We start from the raw sequence: 15,974 nt of genomic DNA on the forward strand, positions 1-15,974 counted from the left end.
GCGATACAGCGGAAGAAGTCTTTGAGAAAGGGAGGAAAATAATCCAAATCCTGCTGAAAGCCGGTTTTGCCATAAAACGGAGTAAGGTCAAGGGACCTGCACAGGAGATTCAATTTTTGGGAATAAAATGGCAAGATGGACGTAGACAGATCCCCACAGATGTGATCAACAAGATAACAGCAATGTCTCCGCCAACTAATAAGAAAGAAACGCAAGCTTTCTTGGGTGCAGTGGGGTTCTGGAGAATGCACATCCCAAATTACAGTTCGATTGTAAGCCCTCTCTATCATGTGACCCGGAAGAAGAATGATTTTAAATGGGGCCCTGAGCAGCAACAAGCCTTTGAGCAAATTAAACGCGAGATAGTTCATGCAGTAGCCCTTGGACCAGTCCGGACCGGACCAGATGTAAAAAATGTACTGTACACTGCAGCTGGGGAGAACGGTCCTACCTGGAGCCTCTGGCAGAAAGCTCCAGGGGAGACTCGAGGTCGACCCCTCGGCTTTTGGAGTCGGGGATATAAAGGATCTGAGGCCAGCTATACCCCAACTGAGAAAGAAATACTGGCAGCCTATGAAGGGGTTCGAGCTGCTTCGGAAGTGATTGGCACTGAAGCACAGCTCCTTCTGGCACCCCGGCTGCCCGTGCTGGGCTGGATGTTCAAAGGCAGGGTCTCCTCTACACATCATGCAACCGATGCTACATGGAGTAAATGGGCTGCACTAATTACACAACGAACTCGAATAGGAAATCCCAGTCGTCCAGGCATTCTAGAAGTCATCATGGACTGGCCAGAGGGCAAAGATTTCGGAATGTCACCAGAGGAGGAGGTGATGCGCGCTGAAGAGGCCCCACCATATAATAAACTGTCAGAAAGTGAAAAGCAGTATGCCTTGTTTACTGATGGCTCTTGCCGTATTGTGGGAAAACATCGGAGATGGAAGGCAGCTGTATGGAGTCCTGGACGACAAGTTGCAGAAACTGCTGACGGAGAGGGTGAATCGAGTCAGTTTGCCGAGGTGAAAGCCATCCAGCTGGCCCTGGACATTGCTGAACGAGAAAAGTGGCCAGTACTTTATCTCTATACTGACTCATGGATGGTGGCAAATGCCCTGTGGGGGTGGTTGAAGCAGTGGAAGCAGAGCAACTGGCAACGCAGAGGTAAACCCATCTGGGCTGCTGCACTGTGGAAAGATATTGCTGCCAGGGTGCAGAACCTGGTGGTGAAGGTACGTCATGTAGATGCCCATGTACCCAAGAGTCGGGCCACTGAGGAACACCAGAACAACCAACAAGTGGATAAAGCGGCTAAGATTGAAGTGGCTCAGATGGACTTAGATTGGCAACGTAAAGGTGAATTATTTTTGGCCCGGTGGGCCCATGACACTTCAGGCCATCAGGGCAGAGATGCAACATATAGATGGGCCCGTGACCGAGGGGTGGACTTAACAATGGACACTATTGCCCAGGTTATTCATGAGTGTGAAACATGTGCTGCAATTAAACAAGCCAAGCGGTTAAAGCCTCTTTGGTATGGAGGACGATGGTTGAAGTATAAATATGGGGAGGCCTGGCAGATTGACTATATCACACTGCCACCAACCCGCCAAGGCAAGCGCCATGTGCTTACCATGGTGGAAGCAACCACCGGGTGGCTGGAAACATACGCCGTGCCCCATGCCACTGCCCGGAACACCATCCTGGGCCTTGAGAAACAAATTTTGTGGCGACACGGCACCCCAGAGAGAATTGAGTCAGACAATGGGACTCATTTCCGGAATAACCTTATAGATATTTGGGCCAAAGAGCATGGCATTGAGTGGGTATATCACATCCCCTACCATGCACCAGCCTCTGGGAAAATCGAACGGTACAATGGACTGTTAAAAACTACACTGAGAGCGATGGGTGGGGGAACTTTCAAGCATTGGGATACACACTTACCAAAGGCCACCTGGTTGGTCAACACCAGAGGATCTGCCAACAGGGCTGGCCCAGCCCAGTCAGAACTGTTACATATTGTAGAGGGGGACAAAGTTCCCGTGGTGCATATGAAGAATTTGCTGGGAAAGACAGTCTGGGTAATTCCTGCTTCAGGTAAAGGCAAACCCACTCGTGGGATTGCTTTTGCTCAGGGACCTGGATATACTTGGTGGGTAATGCGGGAAGATGGGGAAGTCCGATGTATACCTCAAGGGGATTTGATTTTAGGGGAAAACAGCCAGTGAACTCAATTGTATGCTGTTGCCTGCTGTGTAATGCTTTTATAGCCCATCAACTAGATGTCTCCAGGTCACCAGTGACTGGCCCTGACTCCTCCAGCCATCATCCCAACAGAGAATGAACTTTGAACATCATGGACCGAATGGACTCGGCAGCATTATAGGGATTGGTCCATGCACTAAGAAAATGATTTTTCCTCTTGGTCTGTATGTATATGGATGTATATATGTGGGAGAGCGATGGTGTATTGAAAAATGTGGGATCTGAGCACGACGTGAATGGTATGGAATAAGGGGTGGATAATGTCCTGGGTTCAGCAGTAGCAGTCATGTTTTTCCTTTGTGTTAACTGGTGCAGTGCTGTGTTTTGACTTCCAGTTTGAGAACAGTGTTGGTGAAGCCGATGTTCTCGGTTGTTGCTAAGTGATGTTTACCCTGACCAAGGACTCTGTGAGGCTCATGCTCTGCCAGGGAGGAGGGGAGGCTGTGAGGAAGCAGAGACGGGGCGCCTGACCCGGGCTAGCCGGGGAGGTATTCCATACCACAGCACGTCATGCCCGGGGTGAGGGGTAACTGGGAGTGACGCGGAAGGACAGGGGTTTCCGGGTGGAGCTCGTTTCTCTTGGCCGGTGGTATCGTATTCTCTTCCCTTGTTATTTTCCCTTATCATTGTTGTAGCTGATAGTAGCGGTGGTGATTTGTTGCTGGACTGTTTTTGTCTCAACCCGTAGGAGTTGCACTCTCTCGATCCTCCGGGAGCGGGGAAGGGAGAGCCCGGTGCGGGGAGGCAGGGGGGAGACGGACACGGACCTCGATTGTTGTCCTCCCCGTTCCTCCGGGAGCGGGGAAGGGGAGAGCCCCGGTGCGGGGAGGCAGGGGGGGGAGACGGACACGGACCTCGATTGTTGTCAGCTCGGCACCACTCACTGGGAGTGAGTGAACAAGCTACCTGACTGGGTTTAAACCACAACACCTCTTTTAGATTTCACCTTGCCCCATTTCATGATTTAAGTCCTTCAAGGCTGTTATGGAGTGGGATACTTTTCCTTAAGAGTTTTAGAAGCCATATGTAGTCATCTTTTATGTAGTCACACAGCAGATGGAAGCAGCATAGCACAGCAAGCTATGAAGTCACATAGCAGATGGATGCCTATTAAGGCAATCACAGATCATGACAGTCTCTTCTTCCCTTTTTTTTTTTTTTTAATGAAAAACATTTATTTTCGAGGTTTTCAAGCATTTTCCTTGACTGTATTGCACTATGGAAAGAACACTTACAAAGCTTCTCCTATAAGACAGTTTTTGTACCAAAAACAATCGTGACTTACACTCCTGGGGACCTAAGTAGAAAGAAGAGGTAGCACTGCTGGTCAGGGAGAATGTCCTCTCTGGACACAGGCTCTCAGATGCCAGAGGACTCCACAGTCATTGTGGTTATACAGGATTTACTGTTATCCCTTTTGTAAAGTCTCATTTGGAAAAGGCCGTCGTAGAGAGAGACCTGTTCTCCTCACACTTCCTGACCAAGTCACAGGCTAACAAAATTGGAAGGACTGATAATGAAAAAGCTATAATAAATTATTACAATTATGATAATTGCAATTGGTGATTTGTGCTTTTCAGCACCCTTTAGTGATATTTTGATAAAGAATGATGAACCTTATCTAGTAATTAAATCTTACTGGTTAATTAAGCAATCTAGAAACTGGAAAATACTATGCAGCACTCCATTCATGCATTACTAAAAAGCTCTGAGAGTGAACGTCTATATTGTTTAATTATAACAGCTTGCATAAGAAGGAAAAGAAGTACTGTACCTGGGCCTGCCTAGAATTTTAGGAGGGTTGTTAGGTAAACACCATTATTATTTTCAAAATGGCTTTTGACCACATCACTGTGTTTTGCTCTCTAATCCTACTTAACAAGTTTCCTAACTAAGCTGAACCTTCACAACTTTAGGAATTCATCTTTGAATAAAGCATAGGTGCATTTTGCACAACTCCTTCAGGCAAAATCCTCTTTGAAATGAAGAACAGATTTGCAGAGTAACTATAAGAAGAAAGAATAATGTAAGAATGTGAGGTCAGATCTCAAGCTGATGGTTTTGGAAGCATATACTGAACACATGAAAGCATGAAAGCAACCTTTAGCATCTTCTAATAACAAAGGGTCACTTTTTTTGTACCAATTATGTGGGTGTAACCTCCTTTAGTCAGAAAGTCAAGCACTGAGGTCAACACCTTTTAAAAACCAATACCATTCTTTCAGTTATTGTTAACTAAGAAAAAACATTGCATCCTGCAAAATGAAAGGCAAAGCCAAATAACAGATCGTTATTCTCATTCACCTCTTCAGAAAATTAAATAATTAAAAAACCCTACCAAATATATTTACCAAACTCCACAGTATTTCTGTATTAGTAATAATAAATATATAAGCCCATTTTGTTCTTTTGTACAGAGCTAACACAATGCCATTAATAAAAAAGAGCTAACTTAATGAAAAGAAAGACTTCTCACTCTTTCTTCCCTGTAGCAGGTAGATGAATAGCCATAAACAGAATGATTAAAACATATAAAACTGATGTATCTCACCTACTCTCAAGCATGGAGAAAAACCTACACCCTCTTATTATTAACGGTCCTGGAATTATGGAGATGCTGTGAGAAAAAAGCAGAATAAGCTTGTTTTATTGTTCTGATATTCAATGAAATGACAGCACATGCCCATATTGAATCACCTAGTTTTGCTTCATGGTTGGACAGTACTTTTCAGTCTCTATTACTTAGCATCCAGCTGGACCAAGAAGTTCTTTCCTATGTTTCAGGATATCCTTCCATTTAAAAGAACTGGTCATTTAAAAGAACCGCAGCTAAAAATGAGTACTGGAAAATGAAGAATCTTTCTGAAAATGAAGCCAAAATAGTTTTCTTGCCAAGTCCTATAATCATCTTGCATAGTTTCCTGCACCTGTAGAAAGCCTTGTTTCTGCCAATATCACTCCCCAAAGACTTACTGATAGCAAGATAAGGACATCAGTCATCTGTACCAGAGCAGCATAGAAGTTCAGCCTCTGCTGTTTTATAGTGGTTTAATGACCTGTAGGAGTAATAGGGATGTTTTGTAACTAAACAATGCTTTCTATTAAAATGGTGTTTCCTCAGACTGGAAGCCGCTGGAGTTTCAGAGCTGCAAACACAAACCTTGTGATGGGACCCGAAATAAGTACTTTCTGTCAAGCAAGCAAACAAACAAACAAAAGAAAAAGGAATTCACTGGGCAAATAGGAACAATGCAGAGTTCCTAAAAAGTACTGCATCAAGCAGAATACTGCATGCTGATCCCTATCTCTGTAGATAAGAAATAGGAACCCCAGCCCTTCTACTAGAATTAAGAAATCTGTTACATACAAAAACAGCTACACACTAATTATAGATCATTGTCAAGAAAATAAACAGTTACCCCAAAGAATGTCAGTGGCAGCATTTGCTTCTAATTTCTGTGTCTGTTTATGGCAAAAACAATAATCATTTTGTTAGCAATTACCAGATGTTTATGCATCAAGCATATTAGCTGAACTGGCACACAACTATAGGATAAAATACACAAAAGATGACTGATTAAGATAATGGATGATTAAATACATCAGCTGGTGGAAATAACATTTGAGATTTCTAAGGAAGACTTACAGGCACAGAACTGGGAACAGCTAAATGTTAGTTCAAATCCAAGGTCTAGGGTGCAAAATTTTTGGACTCTAAATGTTGAGAAGCTGAACAACCTAAGAGAAATCTACTCATCCGTTAATACACTGTAGTTCTAACATGGAAGCACTAGCGCAAGGGGATGCTCAAACTCTGTCAGGAACTGTGCTGAACTTGTATGTTTGGAATTAATTAAGAATCACAGAATGGTTGAGGTGGGAGGGGACCTCTGGGGGTCATCCGGTCCAATGCCCCTGTTCAAACAGGAATACTTACAGCCAGCTGCCCAGGACCATGTCCAGATGGCTTTGGAATATCTCCAAGAGCAGTGACTCCACAACCTCCCTTTGCAATCTGTGCCAGTGCTCAGTCACCCACACAGTGAAAAAGTGTTTCCTGATGTTCAGAGGGAACCTCCTGCGTTTCTGTTTGGGCCCACTGCCCCCAGTCATGTTACCCGGCATCACTGAAAGGAGCCTGGCTCTGTCCTCATTGTACCCTTCCTTCAGGTATTTATAGATACTGATGAGATCTCCCTGAGTCTTTTCCTCTCCAGGCTGGACAGACCCAGCTCTCTCAGCCTTTCCTCATTAGCAGAGGTGTTCCAGTCCCTCCTTCTTCAGGGCCCTTCACTGGAAGAGGCAGTATGTATGTCTCTTGTACTGGGGAGTCCAGAACCAGAGCCGGCACTCCAGGTGAGGCCTCACCAGAGCTGAGTAGACCATCAGAATCAGCCTCCTTGACCTACTGGTAATACTTTGTTTGATGCAGCCAGGACACCATTTGCCTTCTTTACTGTAAAGGCAAATGCATGAGGCCTTGAGGTAATTTGATGTTGTAGGACTGGTCAGTACGGAGGGTATGTCTAAACAGGCTAAAGGCTAAACTCAGCAGTTTTCCAGAGTGCTGACTTGTAAGACACGAATTGGACTTGCTTTACAGTGACTCAGCCACGATGCTGTAGGCAGAACTCTGTGGTTGTCTGCATGTATAGCATGCACTTTAAAGCCCATTTAGTCACATATTCATCTGAACTGCAAATAGCCTGGCTCCCAAAGACTGGTTTAATAGTCTCCATCTATCCCAACTGCATGTGGTGATTTTATGTCTGACCCTGAACAGACATGAGAATTTGGACTACTTTGAGGTGCTCAGGAACCTACTTCTACAAAGTCAAATCACATTTGTATGCAACTTTAGCTGAAGTTATTTTGCAGGAAAATGTATGTACAAGTAAAGCCCCTACTGACTCTGCTCTCCCAAATTTTGTTTATGGTGTATAAATTGCATACAAGGGATAACATAGATATAGCCATCCAAGCCAGATCGGAGATGCAAATGAGGAGCTGGACTCATTTTGTTCTGCTTAGAATACAGAAATCAGTGAGGGGAATAACAGCCAGACGGCAGCAATAACCAGGAACAGAAACTGAAGCATCAGGAGGAATTCTGTAAGCAAAGCTTTAGAAAGAAAACCTTGAAAATCTGGACAGAGGACATATGAAACAGCACAATCTGAAAGACCCAGAGAAAGTCAAGTCAAGAAAGAAACAATGGAGACCAAGCTCAAGGTATTCAAAGGAATAATAGAATTCAGTGGGGTTTATAACTGGGCTGCTATTTTCAAGACATTGGTAAGAAATGTCTTTCTGTTCTATTGCTAAAAAATTTAGGTCCACAAAAAGAAAGAACACACTGGTGGAAGACGAAGTGGTCCCTAGAACCAGAGGGAGGCAGATGGAAGGTGTAGGAAAGAGAATACTGTATTGTGATTTTTTCAGGAGCTGTAACAAGTCAGTATCTTAGAGCTGTAAAAGATTTGTGTTGGTTTAGTGGCAGTTAGATGCACATAAAAATCATATTCAAAGATGCAAAATTGGGCTTGGAGCTCAGTTTGATTTCCTTGTTTCTCCTTTTCAGTTTTAACTAGAGCTTTCAAAGAACCAGTTCTTCAAAAGTATTTGAAGAAAAATCAAAGGAAGAAATCAATAATAAGAAGAAAAACAGCAGTGCCTGACAACTGAAGAACCTTTTAATTCTCTCATTACTGCCTACAGTTGACCTCTGCATTTTAATTTACAGTACTTGGCACCATATGATACATCTAAGATCTAAATGGCCTGCCCAAAGGGACATAAAAATCTACTGAACTGAGCACTTAAAACATGTTCATGCATTAAAGACTAAGAAGAGGCAGATAAGAGATGTGGATGTACACACATACAAAATAAAAAAATATTTATTTGAGGAATTTTGCCCTGTCCATTTTATATTAGTCTTATATATTATCCACTGAGAAAATAAAATTGAATCACTTTTAAAATCAAAAAAATTATCAGAAATAACATGAATAGGGTGTAAGGGCAAAAATACCCAAACCAAACGACACAACATCACCACACTGCAAACATAAAGAATGTTGTAATCAATGTGGAATACTGTCTTCTCAACATCTCCTTTGATTCCCCACATTAAATGAACACCAAACCCACATATTTAAATTTTTATTTTGCACGTATTTAGCTTTTTTCATGCTAAAGGAGGATGATTGTGAGTAAGAGTCAGGGGACAATTTCAACTCTTCATTCTGCTTGTGATTTTTTGTGTGATTTCACTTCCCCTTTCCATGTCTTACACTGCCAGTGTCAGTAACAGTTCGAGATCAAAAGATTCCCTTAGTCGCTATTATTTTCAAAAGTAATAGCTTCTATATACAAATAGGGTTTTTGAGACTGAGTGTCTTAGAGAAAAGATCATCTTAATCCAGATGATGAGTTCAAAGTGTGTCTCATGCTATTGGATAAACCCAGAAACCTTCATGAGTTTCAGTTTTGAGACCAGTGTATGAAAATCTTTAAATCAATGTGAAATTTCAGTTAACCAAGGAAAAGATTGAAACATTAAGCTATGCTTAATCAAGTACTTCCCAGTGAATCAAATAATAAAGCATTTTTGCACTTCTAAATTCTACAGTTTGATCAAATAACACTAAATATTTAAGAATTTATTGTGAAAATTACTCTGACCTGGCATGTGTCCCCTCTATTTCTGATTTCTGTGATTAAAAGTAGAAGCATGCCACAGCCCAGTTGTTGAATCAGTTCAGTATGATGCCATCAGTATGATGGGCCATTCCTCAAAGTGAAAGCATAGGCTAATATTTCTGTGTTTCCTGTTGGAGCCCATGTAAATTTTGTGACTTTTTATAACAATGTGCAAAAGAAAACTTTGTGCCAAACAGTAAATTCAATTTAAAAAATAAAATGCAACATTTCATTAGTTCTTTATATTAGAACTCTTTATATTATTAGAGTCACTCAACTATTCATCACCCTGAATAATGTTTTCCAATCTACTCTGCACCAAACATGTCACAGAGTAGACACATTTTCTTCCTTAAGTATTCACATGAATCTGGAAGTATCAGTGGAGTTGTATCACATGGTGAAATTAAATTTTTATCCTAACATCTCACTACATTGCAAAACCAACTTGTACGGAGAAAAACATCTCAGAGTAGCTCAGACTGAGAGCCACCACATTTACCACAATAGCTTTCAGTGTACTGATAACTTTCAGTCTACTGATCTATACCTAAAAAGCCATTTATTGCAATACCCTGTTGAACTGGAGACTGAAGAGTCAATTTTCTTGATACCGGAAAACAACATGGGGCATGCAGATATCTGGCATTCAGGGAAAAAAAAATGATCACAAACCATTATGAGACAGAAAGAATTCTCACCATGGCCATGCACAAAATGCCACTGGTCAAAAATGATTAAGAGGGAGAAAGAGCAGATACACATGGACTGAGGTTATGGCTTTGGAAGGAAAAATAATAAAAGACTATCACTGGGACATCAGCTTTAACAAGAACAGGCCTACAAAATTCATTTATGGAGCTCTTTTTTGTTTAACTTAAGGAAAGCACATCCAATTTAAAGACACTATATGTTAATCTAAAACTAGATAAAACTTTAGTGTTTTCCTGCTTTGCCAAATTAGTTTGTAAAAATGCTTCGGTTTACAGATTTTTACCACCATATCCATGGTTACTTATTCCCAAAGAGAAGAACTACAAATGTGCAAATTTAGTCACATCTTGCAAGTTGATATGGGATATTCACTGCAAAATCAGTCCAGGCTTTTGTCTAAGAATAGAAGGACCACAAGATCACATTCTAGGACAGAAAATGGCAAGAAGCCGAGTATCTTAAGTGGTACATAAAAACGGAAACAAATATATCAGAATATTTTACTCTGAAATAAAATCTAAGTTCAGTCAATAAATTCTACTCTTACTGTGATAGAATATGACCTTTTTCTCTGTACAGTGAACACTATAAACCACTATGATCACTATAAAATTACAAGCCAGTAATATAGATTAAATTGTAATGAGATTTTAATTTCTCAATTAAAACTAAAACCAATTCTCCCAAAAGGCTGAAACCACCTCATCCAATCCACAGACCATGGGACATTTGTATAATTTTAATTTAAATTTCTATACAAGGCATTTGGAGAATTCCACAACAGTATAATATTTCACCAGCTGTGTGGACAGTTTGTTTGTGCAATACATAGATGCAACCAATTTTTACGTGCCTATATAGCAAAGTCCATCTTCTAAGCAAACACTTAGGGAAGAGAAACATAAAGTCCTTTGTGGAACTCTCATATAAAATGGCTTTGCAAAATCAGCTTTGTAGCATTGCTTTCTTTCTCAGTAATCTCTCAGCTCTGGCTTGAGCCATGCCTTAGAAAACAAGATCACCTCCTAAACCAACAAGATGAAGAGTGTTGGAAATGAAACACAAACAGTGCAGAGGATTTACTAAAAGTCAATCTGTTTGGTTTACAGATTTTCCTGTAACTCTGATTTTCCCACTCATCTTTCAAAAACTAACCTGCTAATAGAACTGTGAAAACTAGCACTCCAACATTTGAAGACTGTTATATAGGTTGCAAATGCCAATATATGGAAAACAAGTAAACAGCAGAGGTACTACATGCAGTGAAACTTTAACTATTCAGGACTTGGAAGCAGATTATATAGAAAAAAAAATGTGTATTGTATGATTTGGCATTTCAGAATAAAAGTGCTCCTGAACTGGAGCTGGGTAAGTTCCTAAACCACCTGAGCACATGAATATCTGGGCCAGCACAAGGAAGAGGAGAAGGAGGTCAGTGTAGTGCTGAGAAACCATGGTCACTGGAGAAGGACAACTGTTTTTGATGGCAATGGTGGTTTACTGATCATGAAGATATGGCATTACTCCAGCAGCAGAATGCCTAATGGGAAAAAACCCATTAGACTCTCTTCTAACTGAAGAATCTAACTGAAGAATCACAGCCTTGGACAAAGTCACAGTCCTTGGCCTCCTCCTATTCACTGGCTACTTGTCTTGAAAAATATACCTAATAGCATGACATCCTAGAATTCAAACTATTATTTTATTTGTGTTTTGGGCATTATTACATCTCATTTGCTCTAAGGCTCCTAGTTTAGAATCAGCTTTATAAGTTAGGCAATTCACGCTGGGAGAGAGCAAAACTTGTTCAGTCCAGCACTGCTCACTAATTTTCATTGTGGCCTCTGGTCTTGTTCTCTCTAATTTGGAAGTCCCACAGCAAACAAAACTGTGAAAGTGTACTAAAAAAAACCTCTGGGTTGATAAGAAGATTGATAACTAAATCACAATACTCCAATCCTGAATATAAATTGAGACTATAACTCATAAAAGAACAAAAGGCATTCTTGTATTATTTCAATTGAGGAATTATTTTAGTAGGAGAGTAATCATTCTTGTCTGTAGACCTCAATTAGTGCTAATTGTAAAAAAAATCTTAATAAGAATATTTAAAATTTAAAGTCCCCTTGTGCAAACATATCTGAATTCCCAGAAGCTAGTTATAGTGCAAAGTGTATTACTTAAAATGCCACTTTGGGAAATCCTCTTTATCCAGTGTTCATTATTAACATGAAAGATAGCAAACAGGTTTTGATTTTCTATTATGATTTTAGTTATCATGACAGGGATTCAAATGGTGAAGAAAAGCATCTGAAATGTTAATGAAATTCTGATCATTTTACAGGACTTAGTAGTTTTATGACACTTCTGCCACAAACGATGGATTTGCAGAACTTTGCAAGGATCTAGGGCGATGTACTGTCAAACTCTGGATCTGAGTCACTTTCTAAAGTGACTAAAGATTCGGAGCACTTCAGTTTAGGGATTTTTCTATACTGATATACACAGTAAGCCATATTTATTCCAACCTTACCTGGGGTGGCTGTTGGCCAGAAAACTTTCCCTATTGCATTTTATTAAATATATCCTATGATCAGTATGTGCCTTTCAGATAATCAAAATTCAGATATCTCTAGCATGTGAGGAGCTGCATGACAAATGGTGCTTATACATGGGAGATGGCTTGTGTTTATTGTGTGACCAGTCAGGCTCTGCTGGTCACGCACATCACACCTAGGGAAAGAAACTACCTTATGTATCAGAAGTACATCAAGGACCTGTGAGTACTGTTAAGTTCAGTCCTCTACTTCTGCCTTCAGAGATTAAGGCAGGAAGATTTCGTATCTCTGCTTCCCTCTGCTTTGAATTCAGGACCTTTTCAAATCTTAGATCATGATGATCGTCATGAGATGGTTGAGTTCAAGATCTTCAGGACAGTGAGAAGAGCGTGCAGCAAGCTCACTGCCCTGAACTTCAAGAGAGCAGACTTTGGCCTCTTCAGGAACCTGCTTTGGAAGGTTCCATAGGATATAACCTAGAGGGCAGGGGAGCCCAACACTGTTGGTTGGTATTCAAGGATCACCTGCTGCAAGCTCAGGAGTGTTGCATCCCAACCAGAAGGAAGTGCAGCAGGAGGGCCAGGAGACCTCCTTGGATGGATAAGGAGCTCCTGAGGAAAAATTTGAGGGAAGAAAGAGGATTACAAAGGGTGGAAGCAAAGACAGGAGGCCTGGGAAGAGTACAGGGATGTTGCCTGGGAAGCTAAGGACCAGGTTAAGAAAGCTAAGGCCCAGTTAGAATTAAATTTGACTAGGGATGTGAAAGATAACAGGAAAGGATTCTATAGGTACATTTCAAATAAAAGACAAGACTAGGGACAAAGTGTGGGCCCTCTCCAGAAGCTCTCGGGAGAACTGGCTACACAGGATTTGGAGAAGGCTGAGGTTCTGAATGACTTCTTTGCCTCAGTCTCCACTGGCAAAAAGCTCTGACCACACCACCCAAGTCTTGGAAGGCAGATGCAGGGACTGTGAGAATGAAGACCTTGGGCTCACTGTAGGAGAAGATCTGATTCGAGACCATGTTGAGAACGTGAATGTGCACAAGTCCACGGGACCTGGTGAAATCCATCCACGGGTCCTGAAGGAGCTGGCAAAATTTGCTAAGCCACTGGCCATCATATTTGAGAAATCATGGCAGTCAGGTGACATTCCCGATGACTGGAAAAAGTGAAAATGGATGACCTGGGGAACTACAGACCAGTCAGTCTCACCTCCGTGCCTGGCAAAATCTTGGAGCAGATTCTCCTGGAAGGCATGCTAAGGCACATGAAAATCAACAAGGTGCTTGGTGACAGCCAGCATGGCTTCACTAAGGGGAAATCCTGCCTGATCAATTTGGCAGCCTTCTATGATGGGGCTACAGAACTGATGGACAGGGGTAGAGCAGTTGATGTCATCTACCTGGACTTGTGCAAAGCGTTCGACACTGTCCTGCACGACATCCTTGTCTCTAAATTGGAGAGACATCAATTTGATGGATGGACCACTCAGTGGATAAGGAACTGGCTGGATTGCTGCATGCAAAGAGTTGTGGTCAATGGCTCACTGTCCAGATGGAGACCAGTAACGAGTGGTGTCCTTCAGGGATGGGTGTTGGCACCGGTCTTGTTCAACATCTTTGTCGCTGACATGGACAGTGGGATTGAGTGCGCCCTCAGCAAGTTTGCCGATGACACCAAGCTCATGAGGCATGAGGTGGCTTCAGTGTGTGCTCGCAGCCCAGAAAGCCAACCGTATCCTGGGCTGCATCAAAAGAAGCATGACCAGCAGGTCAAAGGAAGTGATCCTGCCCCTCTACTCTGCTCTTGCGAGACCTCACCTGTAGTACTGTGTGCAGTTCTGGTGTCCTCAACATAAAAAGGACATGGAACTGTTGAAACAAGTCCAGAGGAAGGCCACGAGGATGACCAGGGGACTGGAGCACCTCCTGTATGAAGACAGGCTGAGAAAGTTGGGGCTGTTCAGCCTGGAGAAGAGAAGGCTGCGTGGAGACCTCACAGCAGCCTTCCAGTATCTGAAGGGGGCCTATAGGGATGCTGGGGAGGGACTCTTCATTAGGGACTGGTGACAGGACAAGGGGTAATGGGTTAAAACTTAAACAGGGGAAATTTAGGTTGGATATAAGGAAGAAATTTTACTGTAAGGGTGGTGAGGCACTTGAATGGATTGCCCAGAGAAGCTGTGAATGCTCCATCCCTGACGGTGTTCAAGGCCAGGTTTTACAGAGCCTTGGGTGACATGGTTTAGCGGGAGGTGTCCCTGCCCATGGCAAGGGGTTTGGAACTAGATGATCTTAAGGTCCTTTCCAACCCTAACTATTCTATGATTCTACATTTCTAGGCACTTTTGAAAACACTAACTTATGCAACCAAAGATTGACCCTAAGCTGTAACTTAGGAAAATGAGTCTTCATAATTTATCACACATTCATAATTTGCCACTCACAAGTTATCCCTTTGGGCAGACTCCTCTTTCTCACCAACTGAAATTGAAAAAACACTTCTTTACCGGTCAACAGAAAGAGACCCAAGTCTTTTTGGAAACTGTGTTTGAATCTTAAGTGGCATCTCTATACTCCCGCTTGTCTGATCTTACCTTTTAAGTCCCTTCTTTGGAATTCCTTCTGGAATTTGGCCATGTTATGTGAGTCACGTCTATGTGAGGGTTTGTATTTCAGTTCTTTAAAACAAGTGTGAGCAATGAAGATGTGACTTTTGCATTTAGGGCTGCATATTCTTGGTCTTTCTCAAAGACACTAAAGATTCTGAACTGAAGGTGTTTAGACTGTATTAGTCTTTAGAGGAAAAAAATCCTATCATCACTGCTGCCTCTGCAAAACAACTGATATGGAAAAGGACCTAAATATTTACTGGTGTCTACAAGCTTATGATAACATAGCAAATGTAACCTAAGATGCATTAGTAGAAATACTCCTAGCAGACGCAAAGATCTCTAAGTGATGCAGTAACATCACCTCTCAGGGGCAGTTTAAGATTCTGATCATGTATGAAATACGAATTAACATGGGAAAGGTGCAAAGGGCACCATGATAACTATGGAAACTGAAAGCATAGTTTCTGAGGACAGTTAGGAAGAGCTCTATTTTGTTTAGGCTAACAAGCCAAATACTGAAACAGCATGCATGCTAATTGCCTATAAACACATCAAAGAGGTAAACAATAAGGAAAATATTTAATCCAGAATCATTATTGGCACAAGCAGGCATGGTGTAAACTAGCAATTAATAAAATTAGCATAGAATTTGGGGGAAAAAAAATCTTAAATGTTACAGGAATGCCACTGCAGAATAGACTTGCATTTGTTGTAATAGGTCTACACCAGAATAACACAAGCTTGGGTTTTTTTCAGTATGGAGGTAAATTTACGAAGGCATTCACGTAGCACAACATAATAGATAATAGATAATAGAGGACTGGTCCCTTGTTCCTTGGACACAACCATTGAAAGACAGCTACTTTCAGTAGTCTTTCGGGAGTCTTCTGAGGTATGCTGTCCCTGTGCATAGTTACACAGAGAATATTCATACACCAGCCACAAGAACCAGGAGAACCTTTTATCTGTGCAGCAGAACAGCCACTTGGCCATTCATTTTATAAGCCAGCTCTTATTTTTTTCACTTCTTATACGAGTAAGGGGATGGCAGAGTCAAACAATGGCACCTTTGCAGAGCAAAAGCATTATCATCTGTTTTCAGTATGTGATTCAACC

General features: G+C 41.7%; 1 protein-coding gene across 1 annotated transcript in view; it reads left to right on the forward strand.

Annotated features, from left to right (window-relative positions):
- The first annotated feature begins 882 nt into the window (after nt 1-882).
- LOC134175531 (uncharacterized protein YagA-like) overlaps nt 883-15,974 on the forward strand; it is a 336,167-nt gene continuing 321,075 nt past the window's right edge. The window contains exon 1 of the mRNA XM_062641584.1: nt 883-2,002. Within this exon, the coding sequence (XP_062497568.1) occupies nt 1,098-2,002 (905 nt within the window). The 5' untranslated portion in view covers nt 883-1,097. The remainder of the gene's footprint in view (nt 2,003-15,974) is intronic.

The sequence above is a fragment of the Pezoporus occidentalis genome, unplaced genomic scaffold (genome assembly GCF_034315485.1).
Source record: "Pezoporus occidentalis ecotype Australia unplaced genomic scaffold, CSIRO_AGI_Poc_V1 ctg69, whole genome shotgun sequence".
In the NCBI taxonomy this organism is placed as follows: domain Eukaryota; kingdom Metazoa; phylum Chordata; class Aves; order Psittaciformes; family Psittacidae; genus Pezoporus; species Pezoporus occidentalis.